The sequence below is a fragment of the Gorilla gorilla genome, chromosome 6 (genome assembly GCF_029281585.2).
Source record: "Gorilla gorilla gorilla isolate KB3781 chromosome 6, NHGRI_mGorGor1-v2.1_pri, whole genome shotgun sequence".
Lineage (NCBI taxonomy): Eukaryota > Metazoa > Chordata > Mammalia > Primates > Hominidae > Gorilla > Gorilla gorilla.
Genome location: NC_073230.2, coordinates 160286801 through 160307257, shown reverse-complemented (window position 1 = coordinate 160307257; position 20457 = coordinate 160286801). Strand labels below are relative to the sequence as shown.

The window sequence follows — 20457 nt, the reverse complement described above, 5'->3', positions numbered from 1 at the left end:
TATTTGGAATCTCCTTTAAGCTCCTGAAAACCGGTAATGAGAATGTAAATTGATAAATCACTTTCATGTAATGTTACTGTGGAAACACGTTTTGTATCAGGCAATTGAGGGAACCAGTACTTCATAACTGTTTGGAGTGTGGGCCCTGGGGTTACACTTGCCTGGATTTGAATCTTGGCTTTTGTTGCTAACCCAGTAACCTTAAGGAAGCGAATGAGGGCTGGGCATGGTGGCTCATGCCCTTAATCCCAACACTGTGGGAGGTGGAAGGATCACTTGAGCCCAGGAGTTTGAGGTCGCAGTGAGCTGTGATAGCAGTCCAGCCTGGGCAACACAGCGAGATCCCATCTCTTTACATAAAAGGGTGAAGAAGTCTTTCTGTGCCTCAGAGCTTTATCTATAAATAGTGATAACTGGCATTGTTGCAGGATTGTCACATTGGGGTTAAAGAGGATGTGCTCTTTCTTTGTAGACCTTTAGTGCTGCTGAGGCAAGTGTGATGCCAGCATATTAACTGTGTTGACAGGCTGCATGGTGGAAGTGCACATGTTCTTAATACTTGGAGAGCTGTCTTTGAAAAGATTTCTCTAAAGAAAAAATTTCTGTATATTGACTACTTATCAAGTTGGAATATACGTTCCTCTGGGGTACTGTTTTGCCCTGGAACATAAATGTACATTCAGGTATCAAACAATTTAAAATATTTTAGTGATGTAGTAATACAAATAGTGAAACCAAAAGCACCAGTGTTTAGGAAGAGTATATGATATGAGATAAGACAAGAGCAGTGGTCATATTAGCAGCCGTGTTGTCTTGCCCCTTCGGGTTATATTACAACTGGGTAAGAGTATTTGGAGAATTTTTGCACAAAATGTATCCAAATTTGGCTACTTTAAATGATTTGTAGTCATTGCAACTAGTAGTTCTTGAAGGTTATATTTACAGTTGAGAGACAATAAATTAAAGATGTGCTCTTTATTTACAGCTCAGGATGGTGGCACACAGGCATGTCCTGCCGTGGTTTCACCCTTCATTCTGTTGAAAACTGGATGATAACAAACTCAGGTGTTTACTGCTCCAAGAGCTGCTTTATAAATTGGATGCATACGGGGGCTAGTTCTGGGATTAAGACTGGTAGTAGTAGGGTAAAATGATTAAGGGGCAAATTCTTTTAAAAGTAATCTATAGTAAATTTGTTCACTGGCTTCCACATTTCAGGAGTGAAATTGCACACAGTGAATTGCTGCATAGCGGTATTTGTTAGCAAGTTCTATTTACTACTTAGTAGTTTATGTCGGTACATCCATACCACTATGGTTTAATAGTGGTTTAATTGCCCACCTAGGAATGATGATGAACATGGTTAAATACAGATTATTTTTAGATTGCATGAAATATTTTGGTTTTGCCCAATTTTAGGGTGAGAACATATACCCTAAATGAATTTTGGGGTAAGAATGTGAAGTATCAAAAAAAAAAAAGTAGCCTCTTCTTTATTAACCTAGTTATGCCTAGTGTTCCATTATTGGAACGTTAAGCTTGTGGGAGTTATTTATATCCTACTGCTCAAGGTCACCAAGGTCTGATTTTTCATGAAAAAAAAAATTTTGCAACCTCCAGCATAAATGGGTTAATAACTTAGATTCACACCTGTAATCCCAGCACTTTGGGAGGCCAAGGCGGGTGGATCACTTTAGGTCAGGATTTTGAAACCAGCCTGACCAACATGGTGAAACTCTGTCTCTACTAAAACTACAAAATTAGCCAGACATGGTGGTACATGCCTGTAATCCCAGCTACTTGGGAGCCCGAGGCAGGAGAATTGCTTGAACCCAGGAGGCGGAGGTTGTAGTAACCAAAGATTGCACCATTGCCCTCTAGCCTGGGCAACAAGAGTGAAACTCTGTCTCAAAAAAAAAAAAAAATTAATAATAATTAAAATTGATTCAATGACAATCCATCTTACAATGTAACCAAATTTGCTTTTTTGAAAATTGAGTTTAATTTTTAAAAAATAGGTATAATGCACATGGTACAAAAATAAATAGTGCAAAAAGGTGTAAATAGTAAAACTTAAGACGTTCCTACCCTAGCTATCTAACCCCCCACCCCCACCAGCAACCACATTTACCAGTTTCTAGTATATGCCTCTAGGATACTTGATACATGAATATGCAAATATAGTTTTAAGCTTGGGTTTTTTTGTTTTTTTTTTTTTCCTTTTTACACAAAAAGTAATACATCTCCATCTTGGAGATTATTCCATATCAATACCTATGGCCTCCTTTTCCCCCAAGGCTGCATAATATCCAGTTGTTGGGATATATGTCGTAAGTTAACTGCTGATCAACAGTTAGACTGTTGCTGGTCTTGCTACCATCAGCAGTCCCTTAATGAACATCCCGGACGTTGTTTTAGACATAGGGTAATAATGCACATAGGAAAACTTCCTGGATGTGGGCTATCATAGGGTTACAGTTCATGTTCTTGCCAGCAGTGAATGAGAGTGTCTTATTTCCCTACACCCTCACCAGCACTATGTGTTAGCAAACGTTTTGGTACTTGCCAATCTGATAGGTGAAAAAAAGCAGTGTACTTTTAATAATGCAGTGTACTTTTAATAATGCACTTTTCTTCTTAGGAGGGGCTTTGATTTTTCCTATGTTAGAAGATATTTGTATTTTTACCCCTATGAATTATCCTGTCTGTGTACTTGGCCATTTTTTTTCTATTGGGTGGTTGGTCTTTGCGTGTTGATGTGAGATTCCCCTTGATATGTGAAGAAAATTAGCGTTTTGTATATGATCTGAGATGCACAGTTTTGTTTTCAGTTTGTCTTTTATTTATGGTTTTTGTTTGAGAGGTTTGCAGCCATGAAGAACTTTTTCACATAGTTGAATTTATTTATTAATCTTTTTTTTTTTTTTTTTTTTTTTTTTTTTTGAGACGGAGTCTCGCTCTGTCGCCCAGGCTGGAGTGCTGTGGCGCGATCTCGGCTCACTGCAAGCTCCGCCTCCCGGGTTCACACCAGTCTCCTGCCTCAGCCTCCTGAGTAGCTGGGACTACAGGCACCCGCCACCACGCCCAGCTAGTTTTTTTGTATTTTGAGTAGAGATGGGGTTTCACTGTGTTAGCCAGGATGATGTGAATCTCCTGACCTTGTGATCTGCCCGCCTTGGCCTCCCAAAGTGCTGGGATTACAGGCGTGAGCCATTGTGCCCGGCCTTATTAATCTTTTTTTAACTGATAATGTATTTTAAGCTCTCCCATCTATCATACACACGTTTTCATCTTTAAATCTTTGCTTCCTCTGGAATATGTTTTTGCCAAAGTGTGAATTGGAGTTCCAGCTTAGCCATTCATCCTCAGGTGGCTCTGGGCTTGTCCCTGTACACTCAGTTGAGGGTTACTTTTGGTCCTCACTGATTGAAATGCCAATATTATCATGTACCTCATTCTCATATCTGTCAGGTCTTTCTGGATTTTTCAGTCTGTTCTGTTTGTGAGCCAGTACAGTATTACTTATGAGAGCTTTATGATTTCTACTCAGCTGCCCTCCCAATTGCTATTATATTGTTATATTGCTATTATTCTTTCTCAGAAAGTAGACTTTAAAGGCCGGGCACAGTAGCTCCTGCCACTGCACTCCAGGCTGGGTGACAGAATGAGACTGTCTCAAAAAAAAAAAATCAGACTGGGTGCAGTGGCTCACACCTGTAATCCCAGCACTTTGGGAGGCCAAGGCAAGCAGGTCACCTGAGGTCAGGGGTTCGAGACCAGCCTGGCCAACATGGTAAAATCCCGTCTCTACTGCAAATGCAAAAATGAACCAGGTGTGGTGGTGTAGCCTGTAGTCCCAGCTACTCAGGAGGCTGAGGCAGGAGAATCGCTTGAACCTGAGAGGTGGAGGTTGCAGTGAGCTGAGATAGTGCCATTGCATTCCAGCCTGGGCAACAAGAGGGAAACTACGTCTCAAAAAAAAAAATCAGAATTATATCAGCTGGGGGCTCTTTCCTCCATTATACCTTCTAACTGGTAGTTTTTTACTCAGTGCTTCTTAGACATAACTTCTTTTTTCTGTGTTTCCACAGTTTCCCTTTAGGGAAAACAGAATTTTAACTTTGAACCTACTCTAGCTGAGCTAGTGATTAAAATCATTTGGGATTTTGTTTTTAATCTTATTTATTATATCAAAGAATTTATAGTAAAACTTAATTTTTCTTTTCTTTTTTTTTTTTTTCTTTAAAGAACTTTACCATAGGGCAGTAATTCTGGGCTGTCATAAACAGTGGTTATAACCATACTATAAGTTTACAAAAATAATAGACTGCTGCTTAATCTTCTGGTACCATGATGTGATTTTTCTGTAATAGTGCTTAGGACATGTGTTATGTTGACAATTTAGTTTCAACTAAGAATGAAACGTTTGTACCAGACAGTGGCGCGTGCTGTTGAAAACTGCACTGACATCAGAACTTTCTGTATGCTTTAATACGTATATAAAGCAAAGTGTCATAACGCTGCTTTATAAAACTAAAGACTACTATGCTGTTGCGTAATAGGTACCTTTCTCTTTAATTCCTAGAGTTGCTCAGTAAATAACTCTCTTGGTCCCCAAAAGTCTGAATACCTCAATTGAACCTGGTGTTTTGATCCTCTTTTCTCTTTCTCTGTTTCTCTCTCTCTCTCCCCCACCTCCCTCCCTCTCTCCCTCTCTCCTTCAGATGGCTGATGGCACCCCTCTAGCAACCTGTAGACTGAAGCTCAGGTCATTGTGACTGACATGCAGAGAATAAATCAAATAATATGACAGTTTCAAATATAAAAATACAGATTTATGGGATAAATCAGCAGGATTTATAAATGTCCTGAGGTCTAGAAGATTCTGGACTTAGTCATGCTCATCCCTTGTTTTGAGATCACAGAGCCAATGATTTTTGTGTTCCATCCATCCTCTTCTCCCAGAAATTATGAAGGTTATCAGACTTTCCCCTAAAGTTCTAGAACAGCTAGTCATTTTTAAATATTGGCTTGAACCACATTATCACCTCCAGGCCATTCTTAAAGCTTCAGTTTGTAGGCTGTTTCTGGCATAATATTGTAATCCACTCTGCGTCTACTTTGATTTCTTCAGGTAATACATGAAAAACTTTGGGTAAAGGTTGTTTGTGATGCTATATGAAGACTACTCAAAGATAATTTTTTTTCCCCACAGGATGAATATTCTATCTTTCCTCAGACATACTCCATAGATATTAATGGCTATATTCTTGTGTATTCTGTTACATCAATCAAAAGGTAAGACTCCTGCTGCCTGCTTGAGTTGATTTGCTACTCATAGATAGCATTGATCCTTTTAAGGGACTGTGCTGGAATTATTAATAGTGACAATTAGAATTATTAGGCTACATGTTTTTTAGTGATTTTCTCGTGGAGCAACTGGATTGCTGGGAAACATGGCCCACTAGATGTTCTGTTAGTTACACCAATAGGATAAAAGGCTCTTTCTTACCTCAAGCTGCCTAGAAAAACAGTGGTTCAGCATGATCTAAGCTTTTCTGCTAATTGAAATGGGAAATGCCTAAATTAATTTTACTTTGTGTGTGTTTTTACCATATTAAGGTGAAATAGACTTTCTAATAAAATGTGGGGGTTTGGGTTTGTTCAATATCTTATCCTTTGAATTTATGAAATAAGACCTTTTGGTAATAGAGTCTGACTTTACTACATAAAAACAAAGCCACTATTTTTATTAATAAGAATGGATATCGGTTCCTCTAGCTACGTATTTCATGTCTTCTCTTATCGGGGGATGGCATGTATTATCAGGAGGAGCAGTGGTCTGTGTCTGTTAACAGAACAGCTGGCTGTATACAGCAGCGGAGCTCTGGGCATTGGTGACAGCTTATGTTTGAAGACTTTATGAAAATATCAGTGCCAGTGGAGGGCGTTTGGTGGCTACCTAGCATCTATTGAGTGTGTGCGACATGTTAGGGAGTTTGCTACGCTCTTTGCCTACATATGATACATTACTTATTTCATCATTACCTTAATCCTTCATCAGAGATGTTTTATATCCCACTTTACGTGGAAAGAAACTGAGTGACAGAGACCTAAAGCAGCTTGCCCAGGGCTACATAATGACATTGCTGGGATTCATAGCCATCTCTCCAGTTCCACAGTCAAGGCTGACACTGTCCAATAGAACTTACTGCGGTGATAGAAGTGTTTGCTCTCTGTGCTGCAGGTGGCTGTTTAACTAAAAATGAAAAATTAAGCCTCCCTCGGTTACAGTAGCCCCATTTCAGGTGCTCAGTAGCCACATGTGGCTGGAGGCTGCCATGTTGGCCAGTGTCTGGGTTCCTTACCCCCACATACTCCACTGCCAGTGAAAATTCAGTCTGCTGCTCTGTGAGTGTGTTGTTTAACATTTTTCTCCATGGCAGAGAAACATACTTTAGGGTGTTGAGTTCTAGCTATAAAATGTTTGAGTACCATTCTCGGCCATTCTCATAAACAGACCCCATACTGTCAATCCCCGAGAAAGTTTACACCTGAATCAAAACCAAGTACCAGAATTATGTGTTCCTTAAGGAAAATTGGGGAACTGTGAAAAATAGAAAGTGAGGGTAATCATTCTTAATCTAATTACCTAAGCATAGATACTGTTAATATCTTGGTATATGTTTTTTCTGGTCTTTGTTTTAGTCTGCATGGATTGTTTTAACATCCTTTTATTTGCTCTCTGAATGCTGTTTTATGATTTATATTTTCCATGTTTTTATATTTTTACTTACCATGTAATATATATTTTTCCATATTACCTAGTATTTAAAATAGTAAATGGCTTTATAATATTTCATGTTCAATGATAGATGGATATCTCTCTTCCTGTTTAATGTATTTATATTCTTGTCACTAAAAGCAATGCTTGGATTGGATTTTATGCTTAAAGCCACTGTGTACTTAGTATCTGGAAACATGATCATTTTTTTACTGACTTATAAGAGCACTTTAAATAGTAAAACTATTGGCTGTTTTTATACAAAGATTTTTTTAATTTCAATTGTATATTTTTAAAATGTATATACTGCCACGTGTAAGGCCTTGTCCAGAACAAATTTAGTGTACCAATAATCTAATGAATGTTGGAAGTTCATGTTTGTTTATGAATTTCCATTATTTTACTAATTTACTTGAAAAACATGATTCAAAGATTGTTTTGTTGTTGGTAAGTATAATTTTATCCTAGCTGATTTTTAGAAAACAATGTTGGTGTTACTTTACAAATTGTTACTTTGAGGCATTAAAATAGTAGGTAGAAAATTTTCTTAGTGCATCCACTGATTTTTTTTAAATCTCTTTTTTGGTGTGCACAAATTAGATGACATTATAGAATCAAGTTGAAAACACAGCATGTGTCACTGGGGAAACTGAAAAATACATTGAGCTGGATTAAAAATCTGAAAATGTGCTCACCAAGGACCTTATGTATTTGAGAAAACATTGGCCTAGTGCAAAGCAGAGGACAAAAAGCTTGGTACTGTGTCTTCTCAGTGGCACTGTCGCAAGTTTTGACCAAGTTTCTCCTTACTAAAATGGGTGTGTTTTGTTTTGTTATATGCCTTTTACCTTAGTAGCTCATAGTTTAATGAGCATTCTCAAATCTCAAACATGAGTGTGAGAAGAGTGGTATTTTGTTTTTTAGAAACCTATATGCTGAATACACAAATATTTATGAATATACAAGAAATATGTCAGTAAAACTTTCTGAATCAACCAGTTTGTTGATGAGAATTGTCTAATCCTTTTTATTGAATTTAACCTCTATCTAAATGATAACCATTTTCATTGTTTGTGAAATAAAACAGAAGTCTCACATTATTCCTTTATATCATAAAACCCCTGTAGAATTGCTCTTTCTGAGTAAATAAAGCGAAAATACATCCTATTTCATAATTTCTAGAAATGGAAAAAAGAAACCTGCATTTGAGAGATGTGAGATTTGGGTTTTCATTTATCCCTACTAACAACTTTGGACAAGTTACTTCACAGTACCTTTGTCGCCTGTAAATTGGGTATATTGATATAGGAGTAGGCCTCTCCTATCTGAGGCAGCCAGGTTACTTACTTTAAAACATTAGTTAAGGGCCAGGCGCAGTGGCCCACACCTGTAATCCCAATACTTTGGGAGGCCGAAGTGGGCAGATCATTTGAGGTCAGGAGTTCGAGACCAGCCTGGCCAACATGGTGAAACCTCATCTCTACTAAAAATACAAAAATTACCCGGGTGTGGTGGCGGGCGCCTATAATACCAGCTGCTCGGGAGGCTGAGGCAGGAGAATCTCTTGAACCTGGGAGGCGGAGACTGTATCATGAGCTGAAATCACGCCATTGCACTTCAGCCTGAGCGACAAAGCAAGGCTGTGTCTAAAAAAAAACAAAAAAACAACACTGGTTAAGGGAAAAAAATCGGAAAGGTGATGTCAATCTCCAGTGTTTTGTTTTAAAGCATAAATATACATTCAGTCACTCATCTTGTGAAATTTTCAAGTTGTCATCTTTGAATATGAGCTCACCCACTGCTGTTCAGTATGACTACATCCACGATTTTTCCATTATGACTTCTGGTTCAGTTTCTTCCGAGTGAGATGCTTGGGAAACAGTCTACACCTCAACTATTTAGATTGCTGTGATTTTCCCCAGCAGTCTTTTTCAGTTGGTTTGGCACACCTTATTAACGAGCACCGTTTTTAGTAGATCAACTCACAGTATTCAACTTTAGTTTTCAGACAGACAAAACTCTGTCTACACATACTTCAAAAGTTTGTAACATAAATTATGACTATGATGAATTTAACTGGCATAAGTGGGTTTGGGAACAAATGGGGCTGTTTTAAATAATGCCTTTTTTTCCTAGTAGCTCGTAGTTTAATCAGCATTCTCAAATTTGAGACATGAGGGAGTATGAGAAGAGTGGTGTTTTGTTTTTTAGAAATCTGTATGCTGAATACACAAATATTTATGAATATCCAAGAAATATGTCAGTAAAACTTTCCGAATCAACCAGTTTGATTCAGAAAATCAGTGATCTCAAGAAATTTAGCCACTTAGAACAGTACACATTTATGATCTCACAGTTTTTGTGGGTCAGGAATCTGGGTGTGGCCTAGCTGTGTTCTCTGCTTCAGTCTCTCAGAGCCACAGTGTGGGTATCAGCAGGGGCTGCAGTCCCATCTGAAGGCTTGCCTGGGGGAAGATGTTTCCCAGCGTGTTCACGTGGCTCTTGACAGGATTGAGTTTCTTGCAAGTTGTTGGACTGAGCTTCTTAGTTCCTCGCTGGCCGCTGGCCTGAGGCTGCCCTCTGCTCCTTGCCAGGTGCTTCACTTCATTGGGGCAGGTGCACAAGAGAGCCAGGGAATTTCCTGCATGACAAGCCACTGTCTTTTATAACCTAACCGCAAAAGGGACATTCCGTCACCTTTGCCATATTGTGTTCATTAGACGCACGTCACTAGGTCCATGCAGGGAGATGACACACAGTGTGTCCACTAGGAGAGCAGGAGATCTGGGAGCCGGCTCCAAGCTGCCTGCCACACAGTCCTAGTTCTTTCAGCTGTTTCTCACGTGACAGGGTACTGTATTTTTGCCCAAGTGGCGACACTTTTAAAGGTAGGCAAATACAGCATGCGGAGGAAACCGTGGTTCTGTAATGCAACAGGCAGGTCCTTAGGACACCCATATCCCATTTGTTGACCCACAGCGAGCTTGTAGGGGGGTTAAATTTCATTTTTGTTTTTATCAAATGACAGCACACATCATTTAAAATAGCACAGTGTGTAATTCATTCAACAAGCTAACTTGTTCTGAAGCTTGTGATGCAACCATGAACAAAGCAGACAAATTCCTGCCCTTGCGGACTTGTTATTTCTGGTGTGGGAGACAAACAGTAAAACGACACACATGCGAGATAGGATGTCTGTGACCATGCTGCCAAGAAAAATAAAGTACGGAAGGGGTAAGAAATGGAAAGGAAATTTGTCATTTAGGGTAAACAGAAGAGGTGTAAGAAGTGACATTTGAGGCTGGGTGTGGTGGCTCACGCCTGTAATCCCAGCACTTTGGGAGGCCAAGGCAGGCGCATCACGAGGTCAGAAGTTTGAGGCTTGAGAGTCACTGGGGCCGAGTAAAGATGGCCACCCATCAGAGGATGTTGAACCAGGCACCATCCATCTGCTGCAGCAGAGTCCTCTGGTTGCTGTGCTGAGCAGGGGTGGCGGGGAAGGGTTGGGGCTGTGGCACTGATGCAGGCAGACTTGGGCCAGGAATTCACACCTCAGCGGCAGCAGTGGAGGGGAGTGAGAAGCCGTCAGATTCTAGGTAGGATTTGAAAGTAGAGCCAGTGATGTGCTGGCAGATGTTTGCATGGGTTTTTTGGGGGAGGGTGGAAAATGATTTGTGGCCATTTGCCAGCAGTCAGTGGTATAAATAATCCTGCTGTGGCAGATTTCAAGTGATCATTATGACATCTCAGATCCCCTTCCCGGTGAGAGCCACCTCCAACCTAGAGTCATCGGCTCATTGATCTGATTGAAAGCCAAGAGATACTGGCATCACCCAGAGAATGTATGTACCTAGGAAAGAACACAGGAGCAGGCTGAATGTACTAGGGCACTCTAGGAAAAGCTGTTCAAGTTGTAATGTAAACAGTTGGTTCTTTGCTGAATGAGTTGGGTGATTAAAATTTGCATTTAGGTGGTTTCTCAGCCCAGTGGTAGGCTTTCCATTTGAATGCCTTACCTGTTTCACTTTGAATATCCTCAGTCAGGGTTGCTGAGTGTCAGATGTATGCACATGTGAATGGATTGCTAGGAAAAAACAAGAGTTCTTTGTGTTCAGTTTATGTTATGTTAAAACGGTGAGTCTGTGACATTTTACATTTTTCCAGCTGGCAACATAACATACATTTAAAAACTTCAACATTAAAATGGATGTCTAATTTATACTTTTTGTTTTATAGTTTTGAAGTGATTAAAGTTATCCATGGCAAATTGTTGGATATGGTGGGGAAAGTACAGTAAGTAGTACCGTTTTATCTGCTTGTTAGAGAAACTTCTTTTAATAGTATCTTCTGAGCAATACAATCTGGCACTGACTGGTTTGTCTTTTTTTTCTTATAAATAGAATACCTATTATGTTGGTTGGGAATAAGAAAGACCTGCATATGGAAAGGTATGTAGCTTTTATAAAGTCAAATCTAAGATGATTTAGTCACTGAAGTATCATTTTAATTATTGTTCTGATGTCAAGAATATTTTTAGCTGTAGCATTTTTATCCGTTCAGAGGTGTTATGGTCGTGTGCAGCAGAAGCAAAAGTGGAATAGAAATCTCACATTCCTCTAGAAAAGAGAGAGCAAACTTTATAGGAAACTACCTTTAGGTTATCTGCCACTTTGCATAAAGCAAATTCTAAAAAGACATAGTGCTCATTTATGCAGCAAGTGGTTTTTGAGTACCACGGTTTGGGATTACAGTGGGGAGCAAAGGAGGCAGATGTCCCATGCCCAGGCAGCTTCATGTCAGAGAGGAAGAGACTCTACAGCCTGCATGCAAGAGAATTGAGCTTTCAGGCTCTTTCACAATTTCCCCTGGCCTTGGGTGCTTACAACCTAGCTGTAAAATAGTCAATTGTTACAGATACGGGAGTACTGGAAAATAAGATCATGTTCTCTGAGCTGGAAGGTTTGCTGGAGCATGGATAATCCCATAAAGCAATGTCTATTCTGTTCCCCAGCTCAGGCGTAATTAAAACACTCCTGTGTTACATTCTTGATGCTAATGTTAGGCCAGGGCATGGTTCTGCTTCATGAGAAAGAAATTGACCAAAATGGAGCCTGTTTCATAAATCAATTATACATGTTTTATATAACGAAGAGCAAAGTACTTTAACTAGAATTTTATTTTTTCTTTAGGGTGATCAGTTATGAAGAAGGGAAAGCTTTGGCAGAATCTTGGAATGCAGCTTTTTTGGAATCTTCTGCTAAAGAAAATCAGGTAACAGATTCTATAAACCTCATTTTGCATTGCGTTCTCATCAGTCGCAGGGATGTGTTCCTTGCAGTTGGCATTTGACCTCTGTCTTGATCACTCCTGTGTAACATGTGGCCTTCCTCCATTTCTAATACCAAGTTTTGTGTTGCTTTAGGAAGATACTACTTAGGTGTTTATAAATTCAGTCAGTATTCTACTTACAGTGGAACCTAGGATATTTGTAGGATAAACAGAAACTATTAGTAAAGGAAATACTACCTTTTGTAAACATATATTTTTGTTTTGTATTAATAGCTGGTACAGAAATAAGTCCATACAGGGGGAAAAAAAAAAAAGAATTATATCACTTTAGTACTAATTTTGTAACTACCCACCCCCTGGCTTTTTTTCTGTTAGATGAAACCGGGTCAGACGTACGTGTTAATTGTTAACATAGAAATGATGAAGAACCATCTTATAAGCATTTAGTACCAACTTCACCCTGCAGATGTGCCTTCAAAGGCATGTTCTGGGAAGGATGTGGATTCTGCCTCCGGAGGCTTCACAATCCTGTATGAACCCTTCTCTTCCGTTGCTCTCGTTTAGACCCCCGGCACCAAGCTTGTCTCCCGCCCCCAGTGCATTTTTCACCTATATATTTTTCTTTGCTGCCCTTAATTTTCTAAAGATACACATCTGATGGTATCATCCTCTACTCAGAAACTGTCAGTGAACTGCCCCTTCTCTATAGAACCCTTTGCCTGGTCCTGAATGCAGTCAATAATTTGTTCTTTTCTAGTTTCTTCTCTCACCACGTTCTTGTACTTTCCATCACATCAAACTGCTCCCTTCCTTAAACACACCATCTCCTGTCCACCCCACTTTCAAAATGTCTCACCTTTCCTCATGCTCCCCTCCGGTTTAAAATAGCCCTTCTCTAAGTATCTACTTACGTTCATGTGGGGTTTCATATTTTGAATGTGTTTTCAACATGTGGTGGTGTTTGATCCTCGGGTAAGATGACTTGGTTTTCATTTCTCTGAGGAAACTCTAGTATAGTAGGGTGGTGCCTCCTCCCTGGGAGGGCCGGGCGCCAGCAGCCTTGGCACTCTTCCTTCCCTGCTCCGCCCCTCTCCGCAGGACGGAGGTTTGTAGTCCTCAAGGCCCCACCTAGATTTCACCTTCTTGTTGACCCCTCCGGATCCATCCAGCTAAAAGAAATTGTGGTTTCTTCTCTTAGCCCTCTTAATTTGTTCTGAGATCTGAGTCGGTATCATTTATATAAATATCCTTCATAATGTTTAGCACAGTGGGTTATCCGTCAGCCCAAGTATCCTGTGACAGTCAAATTGGCTTTGTCCTGTGTTGGGATATGGAGGGATAGTGAATCCATGTGATTATGTCCTCTTACGTGCGGACGAAAAAAACTGATTAAACAGATCTGTGTAATTCGTTCCCAAGTTCCAGATAGCAAGGGATTTATCGAAGTCAGCTCAGTTTCTGAGTATACACAGAATTCAAATAAGAATTGAGATAGTTAAGAGATACCTATATTTTAAAAATTGCATTAAATCAATCCATTGAGTGCCTACGGACTGTATCCTTCAGATCATGTAGTTAAACCGCCTCATTTTAGAAGTGAGGAAATTAAGTTTCAGAGAGGTTAAATGACTTTTCTAAGATCACCCACTACCTTACGTGGTATAAGAACTAGGACTGAATTGTAAATCTCATCCACATCTAGTCCTTTTTTCTCTACACACTGCTTCCTGTCAATCAGGTGATCTGAAGCCGGTGACCTAGATTAGACAAGCGGGGTGGGACCTGGGGTTGGCTTCAGTTAACTAGGAGGACAGACAGCTCATTCATACCAACAGGACAGAAGGCTGAGGATGGGAGCCCACATTCAAGTGGGTGGGTCAGCTTGGTGGATGGAGGATGTGGAGTTCTTGCATGAATGTGGCTTCTGTTTTCCAGTGAAGTGTGTAAAACAAGGTTTTCAGCTGAGCGTAAGCATGGGGAACATTTGAGGAGAAGGGACAAGGCGTGGATCCTTTCTCTGGGGAGTGCCCAGATCCAGGGATGCAGGCGGGTGGCTAGGCAGCACCAAGTGTCTGCGCCAGGTTCCTGGTCATGGGTGTGAGGTCAGCAGTGAGCGGTGTGTGTTTTCCCTGGGCAGCGTTTATGGTGTGGCCGCGGGAACCGTGCCAGCGACAGTTGGTAGGGAAGGGAGTTGAAGTACAGTGGCGCCATGGTGGCCTGCTGAGTCTGAGCTGACCGAGAGGGAAAGGAGCAGCAAGAAGTGGTTAAGGGACAGGGGAGGTGTAATAATAGGGTCAACAAATCAGGCCCCTTGTGGGGCTGAGAATTGTTGCTTCAGGATAGCTAGAGAAAGAGCTGGGAAGGTGGTGTGGTGGGACACTGGCAGTTGGTGTGTTGTGGTTTCGTGGGATAGTGGAAGTCACTGGAGTGATGGGGGAGGGGGATTCTTGGTGATTAGGAGAACTGGGTACTTCCTGTAGGGCTTCTGAGAACAGGGGGAGTTTTTCATGACCACAGGACTGCATTTAAAGGACAGGGTCTGGGAGTCACGGTGGCTCAGGCCTGTTGTCCTGGTGCATAAGGAGGCGAGGCTAGGCTTTCGAGGCCAGCCTGGGCAACATAGAAACCTCCAATCTGTATAACAAAAAAAGAAAAATAAAGGACAGGGTCTGACAGTTCTCCTCCCCACTCAGTGTAGGAAGAGTTCCTGCTCCAAGTGGCCGTGATTCCTGTCTGTGGTGAAGGACTGGTGGGGTTGACCCTGGGCTGAGGCTGAGGGCAGGAAGACGGGCAGGAGAGGAGAGGCCAGGAGATAGGGAGGGCAGTTTGTGGATTGAAATGACCGAGAATTACGCCACAGAGGTGTTGGAGGCTAGCATCGTGGCATCTTAGGAGCATGGAGGGTGCCTTCCCCACTTGAGGCCTCTTAGTGTCAAGGATGTGAGAGGCAAGGGCTGCTGGAAGAGTATGTCCTGTAGGAAAGGAGGAAAGATCATGCCAGAAGTGAAGAGGGACCCTGAGGTCCAGAGGACACTGGGGTGGGGGTCGTGGGGTGGAGTGGGACAGGAGATGGTGGTGAGTCTGGGAGTGAGGACTCTTCGGGCGTCTCCTGGTGCCTGAAGGAAACAGGGTCAAAAGCACAATCAGAGGCTGGTTATGGTCTGGGTCAGGAGGGATGGACAGTGGCCTTACTGGGCATCGGGGGGCCCTGAAGTTCTGGGGCTCACCAGAACCCCTCCTCCTCCACCAGTAGGAGGGCAGGGCAGGTGGCACGCCCTCCTCAGTCCGTAAAATACTCTCGGAGTTCGGCTTCACACTAACACTGTGATTGGGTTTCTTTCTCTTTTCAGACTGCTGTTGATGTTTTTCGAAGGATAATTTTGGAGGCAGAAAAAATGGACGGGGCAGCTTCACAAGGCAAGTCTTCATGCTCGGTGATGTGATTCTGCTGCAAAGCCCGAGGACACTGGGAATATATTCTACCTGAAGAAGCAAACTGCCCGTTCTCCTTGAAGATAAACTATGCTTCTTTTTTCTTCTGTTAACCTGAAAGATATCATTTGGGTCAGAGCTCCCCTCCCTTCAGATTATGTTAACTCTGAGTCTGTCCAAATGAGTTCACTTCCATTTTCAAATTTTAAGCAATCATATTTTCGATTTATATATTGTATTTCTTAATATTATGACCAAGAATTTTATCGGCATTAATTTTTCAGTGTAGTTTGTTGTTTAAAATAATGTAATCATCAAAATGATGCATATTGTTACACTACTATTAACTAGGCTTCAATATATCAGTGTTTATTTCATTGTGTTAAATGTATACTTGTAAATAAAATAGCTGCAAACCTCAGTCCTTTGTGCTACTTGATGTGGCTTTCAAAGAAGAGAAGCCTTGTCCTGAGTTTCTCACTTGGCTTCAGGAAGGCCCCCAGTCGGATTCCAGAAACCAGTGAAGATGTGGCCACAGGAGGAGGTGTGCTGAGGTGGCTGCTGACCATGGACTCCCTGTGCAGTAGCCTGCAGATGTTGGGGCTGGGTTACAGCTGATTGAAGCTGAGTGGCCCTGGGGGGTCTGTGAGGGGAGTTCCTCCCCAGTGATGAGATTCTCTCCTTCCACCCTCAAATCCCTAGACCTTGACTGAAATGCTCCGTGGTCGGGAGCCTGGTCAAGGAGGAGGAGCTGCTGAGAGGCATTGTTTGCCCTTGCTCATAGCTTAGCTCGATGTCCGTGTCAGACAGGAGACGATTGAGAACAGCCTTGCCTGTCACTGTCCTAGAACACCCTGGAGTTTAGTGTTCTGTGTCAGAGTCTTGGGAGCCTCCTTCAGACCCAGACGACGGGCCTCCCTCTGTCCAAGGAGCAGCTGTAAAGGAGAAGAGGAATTTCATTTGTTTGGTGGCTGTTACCTTGTCTGTAAGTCAAACTTGGAGTTGAGCAGTGCTTTTTAAATGATTCCCTTTTGCAGCTAAGATTTCACAGGGCTATTTCTAATACGTAAGCAAATGTTACATTGACTTTATTAATAAAATATAGTTTTGCTTTGCAGTTGATTGTTAATGAAAAATTATGTTCTTAAAACACATGCCATTAATTTGGATCTTTTCAATAGTTTTGCCTCATTTGTCATTCCAGGATGAAATTTCTGCTTGAGAAGACCTCCACCAAATACATTTTTAAAGACAGGGTCTCGCTCTGTCACCCAGACTAGAGTGCAGATCATAGCTCACTGCAGCCTCAAACTCTTGGGCTCAAGCTCAAGTGATCTTCCTGAGTAGCTAGGATTACAGGCCTAAGCCACTATGCCTGGCCAAATAATCACCTTTTAAATTTTGACAACACAGTATTGTTACTTATTACCAGGGTTATTCTTAGGACTAAAAATGTAAGAGCACTGAACAGAAAATGGGGACCTAGTCCATCCAGTTATGTCTATGTAAATGGAACTTAGAACAGCATATTGTACTAGAAACTGAAGTTCAACTGAACTCTCCTGAGGTGTTCCTTTAAGGACTGGACCTCCTGATTGGAGGGAGCATAGTATCATTTCTTTATGTGATGCAGTGCACACATTCCTTCAGATATGCCCTGGGGACCTGCCATGTGCCAGACACTTCTCTGAGTGCCATGAACACAGCAGAGAAACCTGCACCCCTGTGTGCCGTCAATCCTGCGCTGAACCTTGGAGATGCCACACAGGGTAGGCCCCCGTCCAGCTGCCCAAGGCAGCAATCCCAAGAAGACAGTTGACTCGTTTACTTGATAGTTTGAGCATTCGTGTTTTTGTTTTTTTGTTTTGGTTTGGTTTTTTTGACAGAGTTTCGCTCTTGTTGCCCAGGCTGGAGTCTAATGGCACAATCTCAGCTCGCTGCAGCCTCCGCCTCCCAGGTTCAAGCAATTCTGTCTCAGCCTCCCAAGTAGCTGGGATCACAGGCGCATGCCACCACACCCGACTTATTTTTGTATTTTTAGTAGAGACGGGGTTTCATAATATTGGTCAGGCTGGTCTTGAACTCCTGACCTCAGGTGATCCGCCCACCTCGGCCTCCCAGCGTGCTAGGATTACAGGCCTGAGCCACTGTGCCTGGCAGAGCATTAGTCTTACAATCAGTGATAAAACATTGTCACTGGGCACGATGCATGTGCCTGTAGTCCTGGCTACTCAGGAGGCTGAGGTGGGAGATTGCTGGAGCCCAGGTGTTCTGGGCTGTAGTATGCAGTGCTAATCCTGTGTGTACACTGAGTTCGGCATCAATACGGTGACCTGGGAGCTAGGGACCGCCAGGTTGCCTATGGAAGGGTGAAGCCATCCAACCTGGAAACAGCGCTCAGAACTCCTGAGCTGATTAGTAGTGGGAGCGTGCCTGTAAGTAGCCACTGCCCTCCAGCTAGCAACATAGCCAGACCTGTCTCTTAAAAAAAAAAAAAAAAAAAAAAAATTGTGTTGAAAAGGTAATGCTTTTCTTTGTGGTAAGTAAGTGTAGTCTTAGATTTATTGAAATACAGGAAGTGCAACTATAAAACTATATCCAAAATATTTTGCAGTTCAAAATTAAATTTTAAAATACAAATTATAAAATCACATTACAAATTAAAATTAATGTGATAGGATTTTGTTAAAACTAAATTGTCCATCCACTCTGGACATCTCTCCCCACTGGTTCACCAGCCATGCTCTTGCCTGAATGGCTTCTCACCTGCTTGTCACCAAATCTAGTAGTTTCTGGTTGCTTTCTTGACCTCTCAGTAGCATTCCACACAGTTCACTGCTGTCTCCCCTGCGTCATCATTACCCCACCATCTCCTGGTCAGCCTGCCAGCTCTGCTGGTGCATTGGTCTCCTTGGCTGTTCTGTATCAAACCTCTCAGCAGACCTTTTTTCCTGCCTACACCCTCTGCCTTGATATTCTTCAAGCATAGCTGTAACTCTGTGTAACCGGAAGAGTCCAAAATGTCTATCTCCCACCTTGACCTCTTTGGGCTCCAGGCTGATCTTGACAGACTCTCTACTTGGGTGTTTTATAGGCATCTCAAGTTTACTATGTCCAAAACTGAATTCTTGATTTTCCTTGGAAACCTGGTCCTCTCTTGGACTTCCTGTTTCAGGAAATGACACCATTATTCACTGGGTCCGTATGAAAATTAGCAATTTGGGAGCTGTTCTTTATCCCTACCCTCATACTCCCCATCCGATCCATCAACAAATCCTAAGGGCCTTGCCTTCAAAAATCTACCTTGTGTTTTGCCCGTTTTTGTCTCCACTGCATCCTGGTCTGCAATGGGACACCCTCTGAGCCCCTACACCTCAGCCAAAGCCAGCTTGTAAAAACAGTATCATGTTGCTCCTTTGCTTAAAATCCTTCCGTGATGATTGTGCCAAATCCGTGTGTCCCAGCCTCAAGGCTCAGAGTGACCTTGCTGCTGCTTAGCTCAACCCTGTCTAGTTAGTGGCCTTGATCAGTTTCCAGAGCCAGAAAGCTCTCTTAGCCGTGGGGGCTTCTGGGGCTCTTTCATTTGCCTGGGACACCCCTTCCCAAGACTTCTAAGCCTTCAGATCTCAACATTGTCTCTTCCCAGGGGCTTCTAGGATGGCCTGAAGCACCCCTCTCTGTGAATCTATCCAAGCACTCATGTTTTATCATATGATACAGCATGTGTCATAACTGATCATCACTTGTGTTCCTTGTATTGTGTATGTTGTGTATTACTCAACTAGATTTGGCTGGAGTGGAGACAGTGTCTCAGACATCTTTGATTCCAAGCTCCTCCTAGCACAGAGCCTACAAAATAGATACTTTCTACTGTGCCATTTTAATTTCCTTGTAGTTTCTTTTAGTTGTGTGTGTGTGTGTGTGTGTGTTTTAAGTTATTAGCAGTTGCCCTGGGAATTACAGTTAACATCTTACTTTATTATAACACTCTAGTTAAGATTCATACCGACTTAATTTCAATAGCATACAAAAGCTTGGCTCCAGTTCCTCTCTCATTTGTGCTGCTATTGTCATGCAAATGACATTTCTATATATTATATGCCCATCAGCACAGGCTTACAATTGGCTTATGAAGTTGCCTTTTAAATCAAATAGAGAAAAGAAGTTACAATTAAAAAATACATTAATGTTGTCTTTTCTACATGCTTATGTGGTTGCCTTTACAGGTGCCCATTATTACTCCTCATTAGGATTCAAGTTACTGTCTAGTGTCCTTTTCTTTCAGCCTGAAGGGCTCCTTTGGTATATCTTCTAGAGCAGTTCTGCCAGCAATGGGTTATCATGGGTTTTGTTTATCTGGGAATGTCTTTATTTTTCAAGCATAGTCTTGTTGGGTATAAAAGTTGCGGGGAGAGTTTTGCTGTCAGCACTTCTACTTACCCAACTTATTCAGGTATTTCATGAGCAGCACTCAGCCCGGAGCCTGTAGGCTCTTGTGTAACCCCGGAAACATAATGGCTTCTCAGGCCCCCTGTGGGCATCTCATTTTCCAGTTTCTGTTAGCTTGTTGTTTGCCCCAGTGTCATCTAAATTGCTGCTGATTGTTTTGATAAACATTCCCAGGGAGAAAGTGCTGGGTGAGCCTAGCTCAGAGTCAGGTCACAGGCTAGCTTGCAGGTGGAACCACCAGACAAGGCAAATGGCTTCTCAGGCCCTCTGTGGGCATCTCATTTTCCAGTTTCTGTTAGCTTGTTGTTTGCCCCAGTGTCAACTAAATTGCTGCTGATTGTTTTGATAAACGTCCCCAGGGAGAAAGTGCTGGGTGAGCCTAGCTCAGAGTCAGGTCACAGGCTAGCTTGCAGGTGGAACCACCAGACCAGGCAAATGAGGTCACTGAGCTCCAACCCCAACTTGACCCTTCCTGTGGCTGCTAAGCTGCTGAGTTTTATGGG

General features: G+C 42.1%; 1 protein-coding gene across 1 annotated transcript in view; it reads left to right on the top strand.

Annotated features, from left to right (window-relative positions):
* Positions 1-16622, top strand: part of RHEB (Ras homolog, mTORC1 binding) — a 53911-nt gene extending 37289 nt beyond the window's left edge. The window contains exons 4-8 of the mRNA XM_004046514.4: positions 5216-5298; positions 11021-11077; positions 11185-11232; positions 11974-12055; positions 15424-16622. Of these exons, the coding sequence (XP_004046562.3) occupies positions 5216-5298; positions 11021-11077; positions 11185-11232; positions 11974-12055; positions 15424-15516 (363 nt within the window). The 3' untranslated portion in view covers positions 15517-16622. The remainder of the gene's footprint in view (positions 1-5215; positions 5299-11020; positions 11078-11184; positions 11233-11973; positions 12056-15423) is intronic.
* Positions 16623-20457: the final 3835 nt, after the last annotated feature.